The sequence below is a fragment of the Haliotis rubra genome, unplaced genomic scaffold (assembly GCF_003918875.1).
Source record: "Haliotis rubra isolate DU_JTF1 unplaced genomic scaffold, ASM391887v1 Scf777, whole genome shotgun sequence".
Lineage (NCBI taxonomy): Eukaryota > Metazoa > Mollusca > Gastropoda > Lepetellida > Haliotidae > Haliotis > Haliotis rubra.
The window spans coordinates 85,202-108,103 of NW_025767498.1; the positions used below are offsets into that span (position 1 = coordinate 85,202).

General features: G+C 40.3%; 1 protein-coding gene across 4 annotated transcripts; it reads left to right on the forward strand.

Moving 5' to 3' along the window:
• Positions 1 to 300: 300 nt before the first annotated feature.
• On the forward strand, positions 301 to 19,019 carry LOC124260806. Of its 4 annotated transcripts, none has more exons than XM_046695122.1 (9): positions 301 to 427; positions 2,468 to 3,177; positions 3,998 to 4,295; positions 5,224 to 5,391; positions 7,537 to 7,710; positions 10,247 to 10,396; positions 10,898 to 11,003; positions 11,253 to 11,374; positions 18,212 to 19,019. In XM_046695122.1, the coding sequence occupies exons 2-9, from the start codon at positions 2,576 to 2,578 to the stop codon at positions 18,500 to 18,502; spliced, it is 1,911 nt and encodes a 636-aa protein (XP_046551078.1). In that variant the 5' UTR covers positions 301 to 427; positions 2,468 to 2,575; the 3' UTR covers positions 18,503 to 19,019. The 4 variants fall into 4 exon arrangements, with proteins under 4 accessions (XP_046551078.1, XP_046551077.1, XP_046551079.1 ...); XM_046695121.1 differs by having other exon boundaries at positions 302 to 707; XM_046695123.1 differs by having other exon boundaries at positions 302 to 481.
• Positions 19,020 to 22,902: the final 3,883 nt, after the last annotated feature.

Consider the following 22,902-nt stretch of genomic DNA (forward strand, 5'->3'; position numbering starts at 1 on the left):
GTCATCCATGTATTCTACGATGTGTGTACTGTCATCAAGTTGGATCACAATCTTTAGTTCATCATCCACACAATCTTCCAGAAGCAAATATCGATGGAGTGTCAGATTATCAAATAGTTTCTTATACATTGTCTCCCATGCTGTAACTTATCACAGACAAGCAGCTGATGATGCACAATGTCGATCATTATTCTTCTAGCGACACACCAGACACAAAACACGACAGGAAGAAAACACTGAACATGTGAAAGTCTGTCCATCCGGATTACAAGGCCACAGTATCTAGAGCGGTCGGGTCCGGTTACCACTCCGACTAAGGGGAGACAACATCCAGTGGAAGTTGATAAGACAGCGAAGACTCGTACATCAAAATTCTATAGAAGCACTAAAAAAACATGACAGTCTATTCTAATAGGAAAAAAAACGGGTAACAGTGGTTTGTTCGGTCAGCTAGCTAGTTTTCTGACTACTTTTCAGTTTTGTGTGTTTGCACATTATGACTCTTTTGAATGTAGGCCGATGCTCTATTCGACTATTTTTCAAAATACCACGGCTGGAATTTTGACGTAGTGCCTATTGCAGTACAGTCTATGGAGTGCCTGGCAGCATTCGTGATTCGTGATTTTTTACGTCATGCACATGGAAGCAAGCGGCAAATTCAAAATGGCACAATTTGATGAAATTTCGAAGTCTTACCTCAATATTTGGTAAGAGTTCGGCCCGTAACACCCGCTTGAAATGTTACATTAATTAATGTATTCTATTTATTGTGATTTTTTCAAGGGGTTTAGGTTTAGGGTTTAGATTTAGCATTATGTTAATTTAAGTTTATGGTTAGGGTAGGTTCTTTTTAATGTTTTTATGGTATTGGAAAATAATTGAAGATATCTTAAATCAATTTCTGATATTGAAAATATTTAATTACTGATATTGTTAAATGTTACTCAGATATCAAGAAAACATTTCAGGTTATCTCTAAGTGTGTTCAAGATATCAATAAATCAAGTACCATCATATTGTTCATAATTATATTTGAAATCAATTCAAGATATCATAAATTCAGTTCATGGTACAATATGTGTCAAACCCATTTCTGGTGTCACTCATGGCCATGATATTGCTGGAATATTTCTAAAGGTGATGTTAAAAAATGCTCACTCATACATACACTTACTCACGCAGGGATATAGTCCTCTTCAGTATTGTCATTCAGTGCCTGACCATAAGTATACATGATTAATGTTTTTGCTTTAGCGTTAGAAACCTAAGTAATATTTTGTAGTTCAACTTGTATCAAGATAAATCTATATCAACATATGATCATGATCCTCTGTAATGGTGGTCCCGGAAGTAATGAGAAATGAACAAACTGAGTCTCCTTTTCTTGGCACTTGAGACTAGATCTTACTACTTAGCTTTTTTAGAGTAAAACTCAGGTTTGTTAAAGTAGCCATTTTAATACAGCAGTAATGTCCATCTGTCACTATGTCAAAACAGTTGGTGGTATCCAGTCTAAGGATCTATATAACATCTGACTGCATGGGTGTTCCAATTTTCGGTTGAGGCTTGAAATCTGCTGTGATAAATATACCAAAGAAGTTGAGAAACTACCAAAAAAATAATGTTAATGGTAAAATGGTTGTTACAGGTCATTCAAACAGTATGGTACTAGGGCAGAACCACACTTGTCTTAATTTATATGACAAAAGTCGTGAAATACTGGTGCAGGCTTACACATTTACGTGAAATACTGGTGCAGGCTTTTACATTTAGATCAATTTAGATTGCCTTTTGAATGCTATATGATGATGAAACCGGTAGATGGTAATGGTAACACTATAACTGGGTCACAGGCATTAAGAACATTCCAATTGAAGTTTGGATTTTGATTTGCTTTGAGAATACCAAATCTTCTAAGTGCAAATTTTATAAACAATTTAAAGTTGAATTCTATCCCACTTGTAATATTCCCATTAAGCAAAGATCTGCTACATCAAGATTTAGATGTAGTAAATTTGGCCTTGCTGTAGAAACTGGAAGATATTCCAACATTTTATGTGTGAAAAGACTTTGTCCATATTGTCTATTGAAGATGAATTTCATGTATCATTTATTTGTAAAAGTTAAGGTACAATGAGAGAAACTTACCTCAGTAATCTGTACCATGTTTACAGAATGAATACCAGTCTGTACAGTACTTTTTAAATGTCTAACAACTCATCAACAAATTATGATACATTGTATAACATTTGCTGTTATCCATACATAGTTCAACTTGGTACAGGTCAGAATAGTGCAACATCATATTTGTAACCATTAAAATGTTTAAAAGGTTTGCTTGTGGTGGTGGTGATCAGACAGCAGTCTGGCAAGTTTCCTTTACCTTCTTTGAAATCTTTACAGAAAGGGTATGCCGGAATGTATCTGAAAGGTTGTTAAACTCTGGTGACCTGGTCTATATTTTCAGATATGTAACAGCTGACACACAACCTAAGGTCACCAAGTAAAGTGTTTTTATCACATGTGACACTCCACAGGTGTCAGATCTACTGGCCAGTACAGTCCGCCCTTTAAGATGGCCAGACACAGCTTGTGTCCGCTAGTGGTTCTGGTCTTGCTGCACCTGTTGGGCAGGAGCACTTCAGCCAACAGCAGTGTGGATATGGCGCAAGTGACCAGTCAGCTGCTGAAACTGGTGGAAGGGTTACAAGTGAAAACCTCAACCAAATTTATACCATTTGTGGAAATGCAGAAAGATAAAGGACTGTATGAGAGTGATGTCAAACTGAACTTCCATGGCCCCCCTGACATGGCCATGGTCAGACAAGACATGAAGCTATTTGACAACAACATGTTTGTTACCTCGTGGGTGACCGCGTGTTTGTTAGAGGCGTTTAAGTATGGTGCAACCCAAGCACCATCTTCCGAACAGCTTCAAATGGCTCTGTCAGCTGTAAATAAATTCAGAAATAAGAACATTCCCCATGCAAACTCCCTGATGGTATTTTGGCCGCAAGTGTACAATGACAGTGTAAAAACATATCAAAGTACTCCGCAAAACCTGATCAGTATGTACAAACTGATGGAACATCTCCCTTTGGGTGGACTGGAGAAACTTCTCAAGTGGTTTGGACTTACAAATCTGGAACATATCATTGAAGACATAATGAACATGGAGTAAGTATCCCTCTGCTTCATTGTTTCTGGTATACTATGTCTCACAGTCCCTGAAACACATTAGTTTCCCTACAGCCTAGCCCTCCCTGCAATGCTAAAGCCCTTATTGAAGCAAGTCTAGATTTCATCAGATTCTGAAACTCCCTTCTCACTGGGCTCCTTTTCAGTCTAAAATTGAAATTATTTGTTTCTATCAAAATTATATATATTCAGAGACTAAGCATTCGTCTATTTCTACTACAGCACATTTGGAAAATACTTAAGGCAAGGTAGATATTCGTGAAGTAGTACCTCTTCTTGACTAGACAGACCAGGACCTTCCATCGTAGACTCATGTACCTCTGGTGTCACTGAGATGTACAGCCATGATCAGATGGTTGGTTGATGCAGTTCATCCAACAATACCCTTGATGAGCACCTCAGTGTCTGCACTGCCTCTATCTCAGAACATGATGAGGGTGTTGTTGCTAAACCTGGCCTTTCCTGAACAGAACAGTCGATGTGGCGTCTGACGATGAGGTTTTACTTGCCTTTGGGGGTAAATTGTAGCCTGTGAGACTTTAGTTTATTGTGATATCAAGAGATAACCCCAACCTGGCTGCACCATCGGCTTATGTCATGGGAAAGTTATGTCCTAATGTTTCAGTTTCCCTTTGGAGATATGTGTATATGTTTTAATTTTTTTGGTTAGGCCACTAAGCTATTGGAGCATATATTACTGTGCATGTGTAATGAAAAGTTGAATTACTATCCAAGTATTTGCAAACACAGTAAAGTTCTTCTTTCTTCTGATATATATTGATCTATTTCTTAATTTCAGAGGCATTTTTCTTAATGCCTTCAGGATACCTCCTGATTTCGATGACACTTTTGTAAACCTTGGTTTGGGAGCACTTTTAACAGACCTGAAGTCATCATTTCCCAACGAGCAGGCTCAGTGGTCACATGATAATGCCAACCTCTCCTCAATCTTTGATGCCCTAAAGCACTACGCTTACAGGCCATTTTCCAACGAGAGTAGAGTGAATACCATTGATCCAAGAACGTATTTCTATCTGAGAAAATTCTTGGGTAAAGCTAGGTCATCTGGGCAGGATGTGGCTCTTGTGTCAACTTGGGTAAGCATTATTTGATGAAGCCATTGTAAGGCACACAACGTTTTGGAGTACATCCTTATTCTTCATCAGAGGAGGTAACTTTGTTTATACATGTTATTTCATCTGGCCTCTTGGGATGTGGCTTACAAGTCTTGCCCAGCAATGATGCAGTCAGAAATTGTGTTCTAAATTTTAAGTTTACAAATCAATACAAATCGTTACAAGGGAATTACAATGGCTGTACAAAATATTTGGCTGTAAAAACTAAATGGTAATATAATATGAACAGTGATTATAGCAGTAATGACTGATGATAATATTCACCTGACTGTAACACTGGTCAAGCTTCCACAATAGGCTTAGTCAAAGAATCTTGGGTGAACATTCACACGACTGCTGGTCTGTCTTGTAATTTGAGATGTAATGTTAGCAAGGTATGAGTAAGCTTCTCTCATATACAATAAACCTTCCAAAACATTCTCTCTGGGTCAGACTTCACTGGAATATTCCCTCAAAGCGTTTTTATTAAGGCTGTTCCACCAGTTGTATGAAACTGTATCTTGTATATTATTTCATGATTATATACTGTAAGAGGCAGCTAGCAATATTACGTGGTCAGACTTGCTGACTAGGTTGACACTTGTCATTGTATCCCAGTTGCTCATGCTGTTCATCACTGGATTGTCTGGTCCAGACTCCATTATTTACACATCGATATACCTGGGATATTGCTGAGTGCAACAACAAACCAACTATGATTGTATACACTTGCAAGAGCTACTGAACAGCCAAGAGTTAGATATTAAGTGATACATAAACTGCATTTTACAGGCATGCGGCCTCTTAATGTTTGGAATATAGAGTGATTGCTGTTTACAATACATTTTGTACCTGAAGCATCTGTGTAATAATGTGTGTCATTGATTCCACTTGGTTCATATTGACTCAGATACAAGATATAGATGAGGCACGCTATATGTACGCACGTGGTGATGTCATGCCATTTAACATCAACAATGTTGACGTAACTGTATCAGCGAATACCATATATGGAATCACATCAGCGATAGTGGCTGGACTACTTCATCCCAAGATCTTAGATGATGCTGATGTGCAGGTAGAGTAACACCATGCAGTCATGTTGTCCAAAGGCTTTATAGTCTTTATACTATCTTGTCAGTTCTTCTAGGGTATGTGTTCCCATCTTTATTGTCCTATCTTGTCAGTTGTACTAGGGTATGTGTTCCCAGTTTTATAGTCCTATCTTGTCAGTTGTACTAGGGTATGTGTTCCCAGTTTTATAGTCCTATCCTGTCAGTTGTCCTTGGGTATGTGTTCACACCTTTATAGTCCTATCTTGTCAGTTGTCCTGGGGTATGTGTTCCCATCTTTATTGTCCTATCTTGTCAGTTGTACTAGTGTATGTGTTCCCAGTTTTATAGTCCTATCTTGTCAGTTGTCCTTGGGTATGTGTTCACACCTTTATAGTCCTATCTTGTCAGTTGTCCTGGGGTATGTGTTTCCATCTTTATAGTCCTATCTTGTCCCTTGTCCTAGGGTATGTGTTCCAATCTTTATGGTCCTATCTTGTCAGTTGTCCTAAAGGCTTTATAGTCCTATCATCAGTTAGTCCTATCTTGGGGATATGTGTTCCAATCTTTATGGTCCTATCTTGTCAGTTGTCCTAAAGTATATGTTTCCATCTTTATAGTCCTATTATGACAGTTGTCCAAGAGTATGTATTCCCATCTTTATAGTCCTATCTTGTCACTTGTCCTTGGGTATGTATTCCCGGTTTTATAGTCCTATGTTGACAGTTGTCCTAGTGTATGTGTTCTCATCTTTATAGTCCTATCTTGTCAGTTGTCCTCGGGTATGTGTTCCCAGTTTTATAGTCCTATGTTGACAGTTGTCCTGGTGTATGTGTTCCCAGTTTTATAGTATGTATTCCCATCTTTATAGTCCTATCTTGTCACTTGTCCTTGGGTATGTATTCCCGGTTTTATAGTCCTATGTTGACACTTGTCCTAGTGTATGTGTTCCCATCTTTATAGTCCTATCTTGTCAGTTGTCCTCGGGTATGTGTTCCCAGTTTTATAGTCCTATGTTGACAGTTGTCCTGGTGTATGTGTTCCCAGTTTTATAGTATGTATTCCCATCTTTATAGTCCTATCTTGTCACTTGTCCTGGGGTATGTGTTCCCGGTTTTATAGTCCTATGTTGACACTTGTCCTAGAGTATGTGTTCCCAGTTTTATAGTCCTATCTTGTCAGTTCTTCTAGGGTATGTGTTCCCATCTTTATAGTCCTATTTTGTCAGTTGTCCTGGGGTATGTGATCCCGGTTTTATAGTATGTATTCCCATCTTTATAGTCCTATCTTGTCACTTGTCCTAGAGTATGTGTTCCCAGTTTTATAGTCCTATGTTGTTTCCCCAGTTTATAGTAGTTCTATCTTTTGATCAGTTGTCCCATGTTGACACTTGTCCTAGTGTGTGTTCCCAGTTTTATAGTCCTATCTTGTCAGTTCTTCTAGGGTATGTGTTCCCATCTTTATAGTCCTATTTTGTCAGTTGCCCTGGGGTATGTGTTCCCGGTTTTATAGAATGTATTCCCATCTTTATAGTCCTATCTTGTCAGTTGTCCTAGTGTATGTGTTCCCAGTTTTATAGTCCTATCTTGACAGTTGTCCTAGAGTATGTATTCCCATCTTTATAGTCCTATTTTGTCAGTTGTCCTGGGGTATGTGTTCCCGGTTTTATAGTATGTATTCCCATCTTTATAGTCCTATCTTTTCAGTTGTCCTAGTGTATGTGTTCCCAGTTTTATAGTCCTATCTTGACAGTTGTCCTGGGGTATCTGTTCCCATCTTTATAGTACTATCTTGTTAGTTGTCCTAGTGTATGAGTTCCCATCTTTATAGTCCTATCTTGTCAGTTGTCCTAGAGTATGTGTTCCCGGTTTTATAGTTTCATCTGTTTGCCAAAGATACTTGTTCATGCATAAATACTCTTGTCTTGACAGATGACTTAGCTGATGCATTAGTTACTTTGGTGGTATTGTACATATTATGAAAAAGAAACTAGATTGTGTTTTTGATAAATCTACTCAGTTCTAAACTATGTGCTCTGTAGACGAAAAAGACTTAATTTACCTTATTGTTACTGTTGGTACTATTTGCAACCAAAATTTGCGTATGTGTCAACTTTCATAATACTCCAGAAACAAGAAACATTTCGTGATGACTGTATTTTCTAATTGCAGAAGATATACCTAAACACAACATCAATGTTGATCTGTGAGATCAGCAGCAACATGACAGATAGGAGGGATCTGGCACTCACATACTACCCGTCCTTATTTGAGTTCTACTGGTTCGTGTCAAGAACTGTATTCTTGATCAACACAAAGATCCGCACAGGACCACTGCCACATCAGGTTACCTCAAGTCTATGTACATGCTACAGGACTAACCCTTACTTATTCTTTGACCCGTGGGTTAGAATGAACCTTCAGTAACCCATGCTTGTCGTAAGAGTCGACTAATGGGATCAGGTGGTCAGGCTCGCTGGCTTGGTTGACACATGTCATCGGTTCCCAATTGCGCAGGTCGATACTCATACTGTTGATCACTGGATTGTCTGGTCCAGACTCGATTATTTACAGACCACCGCCATATAGCTGGAATATTGCTGAGTGCAGCGTAAAACTAAACTCGCTCACTTATTCTTTGGCCCCTGAGAAGATCCGGGTTAGAAGTGATCTTCAGTAACCCATGCTTGTCGTAAGAGGCGACTAGGCTTGCTGAGGTGAGGCTGACCAACCCTTACTTATTCTTTGCCCCGTGGGTTAGAATGACCCTTCAGTAACCCAGACCGTATAGCTGGGCCCACTTGCACAGAACGATCTTAGCGCTACAATTATTGTAATTCCTTAAGATCGCGATCTTAGGCTTCGGTTACAATCGCCATCTACTTGCACAAAGCAATTGTAGGCTAAGATCATTGTAAGTTACAATCAAAACTTACAATTGGTCCAGACCAATTGTAAGGAGCTAAGATCATTTTAGTCATTTTAGAAATGGCATTCAAATTAGTGTCTGTTTCACGCAAATAATCAGCTTTACGTTTGGAGATTGCATTTATATTGCATAAAACTGTGTGGTTCGCCTCGACACTTCAACAACACGGAGAATGCACAACCGATTTAACGTCGGATGCATTGTTATTTACTGTAGTGAAACACATAACTATCGAGTCGATATCACAAAGTACTATTCCCACCCGATTCAATGTTGGAATAAGTGTGAAACAACATACCTTCTTGATAATCAAGGAAAGGATAATAGTGAATGGTGTCCGCGTGCGATTAACAATGGCCGTGACCTTTTCATTAACTCAAGAGCAGATAATTTTACTTTATATGCAAGATGAGAGTGGTTTCCTTTGGCATATGCCGTTGCCGTACAGTCTGTCATGCCCATTGCAGAGCTCAACATACTGATATCTCTTTTCGGTCATGGAGTGATTTTGTCAAAGTAATCTACAAGTAGATACAAGTTAACGTGCAAAATCAAGTTTCTTTCTCATCCATAAATCTAAATTTGATTATGCAATTTAAATATATACAAGTAGTCATCGAATAGGGATATACACATGATGAGGCATTAAAAATATTTATCAACGCAATAGGGTTAAATAATTAATATACTGTGAATACGTATTTAATAACTACTCTCTTGAAATATTATTTAATACACGTATTTCCCTGCCATGCATTCTTTACAACACTTCTGTAGCCATTATTTTATTGTATTTTATTCTCGGATATATTTAGGATTTTACAACCACCCCAACCCCACCGCCACCAACAGCTGCGTATTAAACAATGTCTCATTGACAACCATTGGCAAATCATACATTTAGGTGTTATATCATAAGGAAATACTGTTTATATTTGTTATTTTAAGTTCCATAATTAAGTCACTAAATCTAGATTCAAATTATTTCATGTATTTTTTCGTATTTCAGTATTTTCATAAAACATGGGTAGGTATTTCTGTGGTTGCAATATCACATTCTCAGTTCATAAATCAAGACAGTTAGAATGTAGAAAAAATATATGCTATCGTCCACGAATCGGTTCCTTCTAAGATTTCTGGGACTTTTCATGAAAATTCTGCAAGGTGCGATTGAGGGAGGTATGTATTGTGTGCTGGGACCAGTATCACTTTTTATTTGCGCAGCATGCTATGCGCACTTTCAGACAACTGTAGACAGGAGTCGAGTTTAAGAAATTCGTACCTCCACCGTTGAAGAGTTCGATCTTAGCTAAGATCGCGATCTTAAATACATGCCGTCTTACAATCGCTCTAAGATCGGCTTTGTGCAAGTGGATTAGGGCAATTGTATGGCGATTGTTAAGTTGATTGTAGGGGCCTAAGATTGATTGTAACTAAGATTGCTCTGTGCAAGTGGGCCCTGGACTATTGCTCACTTGTTCTTTGGGGTGCGAGGGAAGGGCTGAGATTGTCTTTTTAAATTCCGATTATATTCCAGGAGTATCTGCAATGGGTAAATGATATAGGACAATCAAGGATCAACAATTTGCAAACCTACTCTTTCAACAGTAACTCATCCAGTGTAATGACACATAAGAAACTGATTATGTATAATTCACCACTTTATTTTTGTAATGAAATATACAAAATGTACAGAGTACTATACATGATATCTACGTATCTGTGACAGCAAGATTGTGTGAGGTGAGCTAGGGGAAACAGGAACAACATGGGATAATGAAATATATGTCTAGGCTCACCTGTAAACAATCATCATTCATGAGTCACTCAAAAGCAAGCAGGAACTTGATTCAGACTGAATTTACTTCTCATGGTAAAACCTACAGAAATGTGGTTGATCCAGGCCATATAATGACATGTCCATCTGTTTAACTCATGAATCTCTCTGTTCAGCTGTTGTACCGTGTTGGAGCTGACCTGACTAGCGTCCTCCGTGGGGCCATGACGCAAGCCATCTTATTGGCTGGGAGATCACAGGAAGACACCATGTATTTTGATGACTTTCTTGGGGACGGAGACACAACAAAAGATAACAAGACTCTAGTAAGCATGACATTTGACCCCCGGCCCCCCTGGGACCTGGGCAAGATAGCCAGACAGCAGTGGTGTGAGGAGACTACGAGGGATCGGTATGATCAGGGTCTGTTCATGGTTGGGTGGTGGTCATCGGCATCTGATGCTCTTCATAAAGTTAACCATGCATTAGTCTGTCTACAGTTTTATTATATACAGGTCATTGTTATATTGCTGGAAATACTGACTGTGTCATTAAACAACCAAGTACTGTGTGTACCTCTATTCATTCATGTGACATGGAAGCAACGTGATTCATGATCCACACTAGCAGTGGATATGTAAATACCATCAACTGTTGACAGCAGTTCATTATGTTGCCATCATAGTGTCTAGCTTCATTCATATAGCCAAATAATTATATGACATGGTAAGTATTCTTTAATTTGAACAACATGGATTCATTGATGGGCATTTTCTGATCACGGTGGAGAGATTGAAGTGTAATTGTATGTCTGTCTCGTGTTGAAGATCAATGGCGAGGACCGCATATTCACAACAACAATGGCAACCAATGCTCTCATCCAAACGTGGGCATTTTTTGATGAGACACAGGGGAAGTTGTTCTGGACGAAAGGTAAATATGACTTGCCGAAACATCAGGGACTGCAGTAACCAGCTTCTTGGCCAACATTCCCAGATCTGACCTACACATTTGTATATTATTAATCCTGTTACAGACTACCTGCAGCATCTGTGTGTAAAATATGGGTGCAGACTATCCCTCACTATGTTTCATATTACCAACACATCGTCTGTGCAGCATGCATCAAAACCATTTTCCACTCTTAACTGGTTGATGAACCATGAATTCATCATGTTACAGAGACACCTACGTCTGTTAGGACGACTGTGGAAAAATCTGTTCTGTGGCTGGTCAACAATGTGCTAACAGGACAGTACAAGCCTTGGAATGCCTTTTTCTCGGGGTCAGGGAAAGGTCATGAGGTACATTGACATATTTTCTACATTGTGATCTGTGTCCTTATTAGCACCACAGATAAGTTGTCTGTGGACATCCTGCCAGTGTACCGAAAGGTATGGAGTTCACCTGCTATAGGCTATGTATTACATGTGTTGTGTTCACCCAGTATAGGTTCTGTATGGAGTTCACCTGCTATAGGCTATGTATTACATGTGTTGTGTTAACCCAGTATAGGTTCTGTATGGAGTTCACCTGCTATGGGCTATGTATTACGTGTGTTGTGTTCACCCAGTATAGGTTCTGTATGGAGTTCACCTGCTATAGGCTATGTATTACATGTGTTGTGTTCACCCAGTATAGGTTCTGTATGGAGTTCACCTGCTATAGGCTATGTATTACATGTGTTGTGTTCACCCAGTATAGGTTCTGTATGGAGTTCACCTGCTATAGGCTATGTATTACATGTGTTGTGTTCACCCAGTATAGGTTCTGTATGGAGTTCACCTGCTATAGGCTATGTATTACATGTGTTGTGTTCACCCAGTATAGGTTCTGTATGGAGTTCACCTGCTATAGGCTATGTATTACGTGTGTTGTGTTCACCCAGTATAGGTTCTGTATGGAGTTCACCTGCTATTGGCTATGTATTACATGTGTTGTGTTCACCCAGTATAGGTTCTGTATGGAGTTCACCTGCTATGGGCTATGTATTACATGTGTTGTGTTCACCCAGTATAGGTTCTGTATGGAGTTCACCTGCTATAGGCTATGTATTACATGTGTTGTGTTCACCCAGTATAGGTTCTGTATGGAGTTCACCTGCTATAGGCTATGTATTACGTGTGTTGTGTTCACCCAGTATAGGTTCTGTATGGAGTTCACCTGCTATAGGCTATGTATTACGTGTGTTGTGTTCACCCAGTATAGGTTCTGTATGGAGTTCACCTGCTATAGGCTATGTATTACATGTGTTGTGTTCACCCAGTATAGGTTCTGTATGGAGTTCACCTGCTATATAGGCTATGTATTACAGTATGTGTTGTGTCACCTCACCCAGTATAGGTTCTGTATGGAGTTCACCTGCTATAGGCTATGTATTACATGTGTTGTGTTCACCCAGTATAGGTTCTGTATGGAGTTCACCTGCTATTGGCTATGTATTACATGTGTTGTGTTCACCCAGTATAGGTTCTGTATGGAGTTCACCTGCTATTGGCTATGTATTACATGTGTTGTGTTCACCCAGTATAGGTTCTGTATGGAGTTCACCTGCTATAGGCTATGTATTACATGTGTTGTGTTCACCCAGTATAGGTTCTGTATGGAGTTCACCTGCTATAGGCTATGTATTACATGTGTTGTGTTCACCCAGTATAGGTTCTGTATGGAGTTCACCTGCTATAGGCTATGTATTACATGTGTTGTGTCACCCAGTATAGGTTCTGTATGGAGTTCACCTGCTATAGGCTATGTATTACAGTGTGTTGTGTTCACCCAGTATAGGTTCTGTATGGAGTTCACCTGCTATAGGCTATGTATTACGCGGTGTTGTGTTCACCCAGTATAGGTTCTGTATGGAGTTCACCTGCTATTGGCTATGTATTACGTATGCACGTGTGTGTTGTGTTCACCCAGTATAGGTTCTGTATGGAGTTCACCTGCTATAGGCTATGTATTACATGTGTTGTGTTCACCCAGTATAGGTTCTGTATGGAGTTCACCTGCTATTGGCTATGTATTACATGTGTTGTGTTCACCCAGTATAGGTTCTGTATGGAGTTCACCTGCTATTGGCTATGTATTACGTGTGTTGTGTTCACCCAGTATAGGTTCTGTATGGAGTTCACCTGCTATAGGCTATGTATTACATGTGTTGTGTTCACCCAGTATAGGTTCTGTATGGAGTTCACCTGCTATAGGCTATGTATTACGTGTGTTGTGTTCACCCAGTATAGGTTCTGTATGGAGTTCACCTGCTATAGGCTATGTATTACATGTGTTGTGTTCACCCAGTATAGGTTCTGTATGGAGTTCACCTGCTATTGGCTATGTATTATAGGCTATGTATTGTGTTGTGTTCACCCAGTATAGGTTCTGTATGGAGTTCACCTGCTATTGCTATCTATGTATTACATGTGTTGTGTTCACCCAGTATAGGTTCTGTATGGAGTTCACCTGCTATAGGCTATGTATTACGTGTGTTGTGTTCACCCAGTATAGGTTCTGTATGGAGTTCACCTGCTATAGGCTATGTATTACATGTGTTGTGTTCACCCAGTATAGGTTCTGTATGGAGTTCACCTGCTATAGGCTATGTATTACGTGTGTTAGGTTAATGGAGTTCACCCAGTATAGGTTCTGTATGGAGTTCACCTGCTATATGGGCTATGTATTACATGTGTTGTGTTCACCCAGTATAGGTTCTGTATGGAGTTCACCTGCTATAGGCTATGTATTACTGTGTGTTGTGTTCACCCAGTATAGGTTCTGTATGGAGTTCACCTGCTATAGGCTATGTATTACATGTGTTGTGTTCACCCAGTATAGGTTCTGTATGGAGTTCACCTGCTATAGGCTATGTATTACGTGTGTGTTGTGTTAACCCAGTATAGGTTCTGTATGGAGTTCACCTGCTATAGGCTATGTATTACATGTGTTGTGTTCACCCAGTATAGGTTCTGTATGGAGTTCACCTGCTATAGGCTATGTATTACGTGTGTTGTGTTCACCCAGTATAGGTTCTGTATGGAGTTCACCCTATGCTATGGGTGCGGTGTGTATCCAGTATAGGTGTGTTGTGTTCACCCAGTATAGGTTCTGTATGGAGTTCACCTGCTATGGGCTATGTATTCGTGTGTTGTGTTCACCCAGTATAGGTTCTGTATGGAGTTCACCTGCTATAGGCTATGTATTACATGTGTTGTGTTCACCCAGTATAGGTTCTGTATGGAGTTCACCTGTATTATAGTGTTGTGTTGTATGGGTTCTGTGTGGAGTTCACCCATGGGCTATAGGTTCTGTATGGAGTTCACCCTGTATATTGTTCACCTGCTATGTATGTATTATGTGTGTTGTGTTCACCCAGTATGGGTTCTGTATGGAGTTCACCTGCTATAGGCTATGTATTACATGTGTTGTGTTCACCCAGTATAGGTTCTGTATGGAGTTCACCTGCTATGGGCTATGTATTACGTGTGTTGTGTTCACCCAGTATAGGTTCTGTATGGAGTTCACCTGCTATAGGCTATGTATTACTATGTATTGCATGTGTGTTGTGTTCACCCAGTATAGGTTCTGTATGGAGTTCACCTGCTATAGGCTATGTATTACGTGTGTTGTGTTCACCCAGTATAGGTTCTGTATGGAGTTCACCTGCTATAGGCTATGTATTACTGTGTGTTGTGTTCACCCAGTATAGGTTCTGTATGGAGTTCACCTGCTATAGGCTATGTATTACGTGTGTTGTGTTCACCCAGTATAGGTTCTGTATGGAGTTCACCTGCTATAGGCTATGTATTACATGTGTTGTGTTCACCCAGTATAGGTTCTGTATGGAGTTCACCTGCTATAGGCTATGTATTACGTGTGTTGTGTTCACCCAGTATATTCTGTATGGGTTCTGTATGGAGTTCACCTGCTATAGGCTATGTATTACATGTGTTGTGTTCACCCAGTATAGGTTCTGTATGGAGTTCACCTGCTATAGGCTATGTATATGCGTGTGTTGTGTGGAGTTCACCCAGTATAGGTTCTGTATATAGGGAGTTCACCTGCTATAGGCTATGTATTACGTGTGTGTTGTGTTCACCCAGTATAGGTTCTGTATGGAGTTCACCTGCTATAGGCTATGTATTACATGTGTTGTGTTCACCCAGTATAGGTTCTGTATGGAGTTCACCTGCTATAGGCTATGTATTACGTGTGTTGTGTTCACCCAGTATAGGTTCTGTATGGAGTTCACCTGCTATAGGCTATGTATTAGGCATGTGTTGTGTTCACCCAGTATAGGTTCTGTATGGAGTTCACCTGCTATAGGCTATGTATTACATGTGTTGTGTTCACCCAGTATAGGTTCTGTATGGAGTTCACCTGCTATAGGCTATGTATTACACGTGTGTTGTGTTCACCCAGTATAGGTTCTGTATGGAGTTCACCTGCTATATTGGCTATGTATTACGTGTGTTGTGTTCACCCAGTATAGGTTCTGTATGGAGTTCACCTGCTATTGGCTATGTATTACGTGTGTTGTGTTCACCCAGTATAGGTTCTGTATGGAGTTCACCTGCTATTGGCTATGTATTACGTGTGTTGTGTTCACCCAGTATAGGTTCTGTATGGAGTTCACCTGCTATTGGCTATATGTATTACGTGTGTTGTGTTCACCCAGTATATAGGTTCTGTATGGAGTTCACCTGCTATAGGCTATGTATTACGTGTGTTGTGTTCACCCAGTATAGGTTCTGTATGGAGTTCACCTGCTATAGGCTATGTATTACATGTGTTGTGTTCACCCAGTATAGGTTCTGTATGGAGTTCACCTGCTATAGGCTATGGATTACGTGTGTTGTGTTCACCCAGTATAGGTTCTGTATGGAGTTCACCTGCTATAGGCTATGTATTACGTGTGTTGTGTTCACCCAGTATAGGTTCTTTATGGAGTTCACCTGCTATAGGCTATGTATTACATGTGTTGTGTTCACCCAGTATAGGTTCTGTATGGAGTTCACCTGCTATAGGCTATGTATTACGTTTGTTGTGTTCACCCAGTATAGGTTCTGTATGGAGTTCACCTGCTATTGACTATGTATTACGTGTGTTGTGTTCACCCAGTATAGGTTCTGTATGGAGTTCACCTGCTATTGGCTATGTATTACGTGTGTTGTGTTCACCCAGTATAGGTTCTGTATGGAGTTCACCTGCTATTGGCTATGTATTACGTGTGTTGTGTTCACCCAGTATAGGTTCTGTATGGAGTTCACCTGCTATAGGCTATGTATTACGTGTGTTGTGTTCAACCAGTATAGGTTCTGTATGGAGTTCACCTGCTATGGGCTATGTATTACGTGTGTTGTGTTCACCCAGTATAGGTTCTGTATGGAGTTCACCTGCTATAGGCTATGTATTACATGTGTTGTGTTCACCCAGTATAGGTTCCGTATGGAGTTCACCTGCTATAGGCTATGTATTCGTGTGTTGTGTTCACCGAGTATAGGTTCTGTATGGAGTTCACCTGCTATTGGCTATGTATTACGTGTGTTGTGTTCACCCAATATAGGTTCTGTATGGAGTTCACCTGCTATAGGCTATGTATTACGTGTGTTGTGTTCACCCAGTATAGGTTCTGTATGGAGTTCACCTGCTATGGGCTATGTATTACGTGTGTTGTGTTCACCCAGTATAGGTTCTGTATGGAGTTCACCTGCTATGGGCTATGTATTACGTGTGTTGTGTTCACCCAGTATAGGTTCTGTATGGAGTTCACCTGCTATAGGCTATGTATTACATGTGTTGTGTTCACCCAGTATAGGTTCTGTATGGAGTTCGCCTGCTATAGGCTATGTATTACATTTGTTGTGTTCACCCAGTATAGGTTCAGTATGGAGTTCACCTGCTATATTACATCCATCTTGTCCACCGAAATAGGTAGTATTACGTGCATCTTGTCCACCGAAATAGGTAGTGTATTACGTCCATCTTGTCCACCGATATAGGTAGTGTATTATGTCCATCTTGTCCACTGATACAGTTCATGTATTACGTCCATCTTGTCCACCGAAATAGGTAGTGTATTACGTCCATCTTGTCCACTGAAATAGGTAGTGGATTACGTTGATCTTGTCCACCGAAATAGGTAGTGTATTACGTGCATCTTGTCCACCAATATAGGTAGTGTATTACGTCCAAGTTGTTCACCGAAATAGGTAGTGTATTACGTCCATCTTGTCCACCGAAATAGGAAGTGTATTACGTCCATCTTGTCCACTGATATAGGTAGTGTATTACATCCATCTTGTCCACTGATATAGGTATCGTATTACATCCATCTTGTCCACCGAAATAGGTGGTGTATTACGTCCATCTTGTCCACCGAAATTGGTAGTGTATTACGTCCATCTTGTCCACCGATATAGGTAGTGTATTACGTCCATCTTGTCCACTGATACAGTTAATGTATTACGTCCATCTTGTCAACCGAAATAGGTAGTGTATTACGTCCATCTTGTCCACTGAAATAGGTAGTGGATTACGTTGATCTTGTCCACTGAAATAGGTAGTGTATTACGTGCATCTTGTCCACCAATATAGCTAGTGTATTACGTCCAAGTTGTTCACCGAAATAGGTAGTGTATTACGTCCATCTTGTCCACCGAAATAGGTAGTGTATTACGTCCATCTTGTCCACCGATATAGGTAGTGTATTACGTCCATCTTGTCCACTGATACAGTTAATGTATTACGTCCATCTTGTCCACCGAAATATGTTTTGTATTACGTCCATCTTGTCCACTGAAATAGGTAGTGGATTATGTTGATCTTGTCCACCGAAATAGGTAGTCTATTACGTCCATGTTGTCCACCGAAATAGGTAGTGTATTACGTCCATCTTGTCCACTGATATAGGTAGTGTATTACCTGCATCTTGTCCACCAAAATAGGTAGTGTATTATGTCCATCTTGTCCACTGTCTTACGTTACCAGTCCTGTGTAATGTTTATTATGTGTACCTATTAACTGGTGGGTATTTTGTTTGTTGTGTTCACTTGGTAGGGGGCCTGTGTTTCGTTTGTCACATGTTAGTCTGCTGCATATATTATGTTCATCATGTTGGTGTTGTACAATCTCACTAAATCTCCCGACAGAGCATGCCCTTCTGGTATCCTGTGAACCGGATGGAATACCTGAATGGCACCAAGATTCCTGATGACAAACACTTCCCGTCGTCCCCCTTTATATCCGGCTTCCAAGGTGTAGTATCAGAGGACAGATACCTGGAGATGTGCCAACAAGAACATTTCGGTCAGAAGACTCCGATGACTTTTTCTGGCTACAATGCTGGACGTGGTTACTTCCCCTTCTGGACGTCGGATGCGTATACCTATGCATCCACTGTCCTGGCCATCTCCCAATACAACAACATACATGTGGAATAAGTGTCACCCTGTAATATCAATGTACTGCTCAGTTTATGACAAATACCAGGAGATCATTACGTGTGTGTGAAGTGTTGTCTTTTATACAAATTGTCAATAATATCACATCTCCACACACTCAGGAAAATATTCATTCCGCGATAAAGCAATGGCAGGTAAACAAACCCAGTCCCTGTTTCCATTACATTACTGCGATCCTGTGAAAAAACTGTCACTTTTGTAGATAGAAAATGCACATTATACCATTATATATTTGTATGTGCCCATTCAACTATCATTGGAAACTTTACATTCCAAATGCCTACACTAAAAATCCCTGGATGTATGAATTACAACAAATATGTAAAAGCCAGTCTTATTGTGTCGAGGAAACATGGTTTTGTAAATGAGTACTGGAAAAATTTAAAAGCTTGTAAATATGTTTATATCTGTGTGCCGTTATCATAATCACTGTCCCTTGTTAAGCTGGATATGCTATGAAAGTAACCCTGAGTGTAAATAAAGTTCTGTTGTGTTCTGTTCTGTTCACTGTAATGCATTTTTGCAATAGGAGTCTTATTATGGAGCAAGACAAGAAACACAATTATGTACCTCTGTCCTGTGTCTGTGGCCTGTACGATGTCACTGTGGCATATACGATGTCAATGTGGCCTGTATGATGTCACTGTGGCCAATATGATGTCACTGTGGCCTATATGATGTCACTGTGGCAGCTGCAGAATGGGAATTATTTTAAATCTTTCATTAAATTTTGCACATTACCGTGATTACGTTGAAGGTAACTCATGTATGAGCACCAAATGCAATGGATACAGAGTATTGTCTAGTTTCAGGAAGTCTTAAAATTGAGTGGATATCTGTATACTTTGACGCAGTTCAGTGGTTCACTGGACCATGTCCATGTGTAACGGGAATTATTCCACTCCGCACATGGCATCTCTCAATAAAATTACTGGTTGTTATCCTCAAAGAGTAACGACAAAAGGCTTTATGTGATTATAAACACTTGTATATGCAAAGCAGGCACAGCATACCAATCTCAGCAGTTGCGCAGCAACTACTATCCAGTAGATGAACTCAACTAGTGCCAGCACAGGTCTCCTTACTTGACGCACCCATCACAGGTAAACGTTGGCCACAGCAGAAGTCGGGGGTTGGTTGTGGTCCTCAAGAATAGACATGTGCACTGGGCGGTGGGACCTCCGGCGAAGGTACCCACTGTGACGGGGCTGCACAACAGAAGGCTGGTGGCTGCCGTGCCAGCTTCGGATGCGCCTGTAACGACTGACGCGGTTAACGTGCTGTGTTCTTGCCATGTATAGGATCAGCATCGACACTGGAAAAAACACAAGTAGTTCATGTTATCAGTGAGCCCTGCTTATCAACAGAAGGTAGGTCGCTAACACAGCATTTAATGGTATGTCCCTGTTCAACCAAGCCATCGGTTCTGGTATTGGAGTATATAATCATGTAGAAAGCCCATGTACAACTCCAGCAACAGCCAGTCACAAGTATATCATGTATTAATGCAAAGTTCTGATTCTCAGTAAGTACATGTAATCAAGGGTATTATCGGGCATGCTCTCACTAAATTCTGATATTGAATATTGTAGATATCGCTATCTTTTTATCGCCACATAAACGTTTGTAAACAAGCAAGAAGGTTTGAATCTCCAAATACTGTGAGAGACAGCATCGAGACGTCCTGCAAAAATGTTTTGACTGAAGGCATATACTTGTATCCAGAGTCACTCATGTGAAATTCTTAACGACGGCAATGAGACTTGTTCATTGTGATAAGTAAATGCTTACCAAACAAAAGCACATGTCCTATGAGACCCATATCAGGTTATCCTGACAGCAACTCGTTCGCTCGGAATAAGTATCAAACATCAGTCACGTGGCACGTGAAACAAATCAGCTGTTATGTGCCTTTTCGCAGTTTTATCATCATGCTTTCTTTCATGTGGTTAACTGCCATATAAGCCCTTCCGGAAAATATTATCTGAAAAAATAAAAATAAGATTCTGAAATTATAGTTTTGTTCAAGGAAAGTTACGCGTCCTCCAACAGCGCTCAGTATTGGTCTCGGCTCCATGTTGTGAAGGCTGCCGACCATCACTGCAGGCTATCTCGGCGAGGCACGTAGGCCCTGTCGTCTTTCACGTAGGATTGGCAATATTGCAACTCTGTTATAATTTTATAATTTTAAAAAATGCCATTACATGTATTTATTTGGTCTAAATGTAGAAAAAGTCATTTGCTTGTTCAGTTGAAAAGATGTGTACACGAACAAATATGTGTAATTTACTATATGCTCCAGGATCAGTTAGTGACATGCTGTATGCCATAAAGAAGACACTGAAACAACGAGGTGAAGAAGAATGGTTTACGGAACTGTGGAATGACAAAAACACTGAAAATGGAAATATATTAAGAACTTATGGACTTTACAAGAAGGATCTTAAAACAGAAATATACGTTAGACATATCACCTCTCGCCAGAAAAGAAAGACATTAAGTCGATTTAGATCATATTGCATATTGAAACTGGATGTTTTTTGTAAATCCCCTACTCCTATTCACCCGAGAACCTGTCCCTTTGAATAATATACCCATGAATAATGTATATATAATTTATTCATTAATGTAATGAGTCTTCAAAACTTTGAATTTATTAAATTGTTATCTAATACTATATCCAAAATGTTTCATAGGCGTAACTTACATACAGTTGGGTAATTTATAACATTTTATTGTTATTTAATGCTTTAATATCTGTGTATGTGTTTGTATGTATGTATATGTGTATGTATGTATGTGTGTGTATGTATGTATGTATATATACTAGGCACATAAAGAAACTGCATACAAATATTTAAAATCTAAATTTATCAAACCTGTGTAGACACATAAGGATTTAAACTCAGAGATTAGTGACATGTATCCAACATGCATGCACGTGCCACGTTCCGTGACGTCAGTGGGTTCGTCCTTGAGACGTGCAATACGTTGTTGCACGTGCATTCCGGGAAAGAGAAACAGAGCAAATGAATGCCACACAACACTGTCACTTTGGAAAGCTCAACCCCTGCCCTTGCGATCGTTCAAAGAATTAAACGGCTTTTGAAACGCATGGCATGCCAAGGCTCACATCTGCACAGCGTCATGAGGCCATTGGGATGGTCCGTGGGGGAATGTCTCAACGACAAGTGGCTGCACATTTCCACTGCCACCGGAACACCATTTCTGCACTGGTGAGACGCTACCAGAACACAAATGACGTCATCGATCGGCCACGTCCTGGACGTCCACGTGTAACAACGCCAAGACAGGACATATGGATAAGGGTGACCGATCTTCGCCACAGGTTTCAGACTGCAGTGATGACTGCCCGAACCATCCCAGGACTTCGCCGTATCCACCCAAACACAGTTCGACAACGTTTACGTCATCACGGGATCAGACCACGACGTCCCGCCATACGGCCTATCCTGACACAACGTCATCGACAAGCTCGCCGAATGTGGTGCCGAAATCATGTCCGCAGACCCTTGTTTTGGTGGAGAAATGTTGTTTTTACAGATGAGTCCAGGTTTAACATTTCCCATAGTGATGGACGTCAACGTGCCTATAGACGCGTGGGAGAACGTTGTGCACAGGCCTGTGTCTTGGAGAGGAATCGCTTTGGTTGTGGTTCCGTGATGATTTGGGGTGGAATAACAGCACGCCAAAGAACTCCTTTGGTGACTGTTCAGGGCAACTTAACTGGTGTGGGCTACAGGGATCAGATTCTTCGACCTGTGGCAATTCCTTTTTTGCAACGTCATGGCCCTGGGTTAACATTCCAACAGGACAATGCCTGCCCTCATACGGCAAGGGTTGCTATGGACTTCTTGCAACATCACAACGTTGACTTACTGCCTTGGCCTGCAAATTCACCGGATCTCTCCCCGATAGAGCATGTTTGGGACGAGATGGATCGACGTCTACGCCGTCTTCCTCATCCGCCAGATAATGTCCTTGACCTTGCAACAGAACTTGAGAGAATCTGGCGTGACATCCCACAAGCCTTCCTTGCACGTTTGATAGGCTCTATGCGTCGTCGATGCACTGCTGTTCTCAATGCCGATGATGGACATACCCGTTATTGAGCTTGTGACATGGTCGTTTGACCCCTGTCCCGCTTGTGGACTCGTGACGTCATTGTGATTGACTTTTCAATTGAAATTCTCCCGACTTGTTATGGTCTCATGATCCTTCCATTAAAGTTTATATGTACCTTTGACATTGTTATCGTACTTATCAACTGGGATAATATTTTGGCAATGCACAGTTTCTTTATATGGCTAGTAATATATATATATATATATATATATATATATATATATATATATATG

Excerpts from the sequence above, each read along its gene's own strand:
- LOC124260806 (XM_046695122.1), top strand. The coding sequence starts at position 2,576 with ATGGCCAGACACAGCTTGTGTCCGCTAGTGGTTCTGGTCTTGCTGCAC. Across the intron at positions 3,178-3,997 it reads GAAGACATAATGAACATGGA|AGGCATTTTTCTTAATGCCT; the intron begins GTAAGTATCCCT and ends TCTTAATTTCAG. Across the intron at positions 10,397-10,897 it reads CAAAAGATAACAAGACTCTA|ATCAATGGCGAGGACCGCAT; the intron begins GTAAGCATGACA and ends CTCGTGTTGAAG.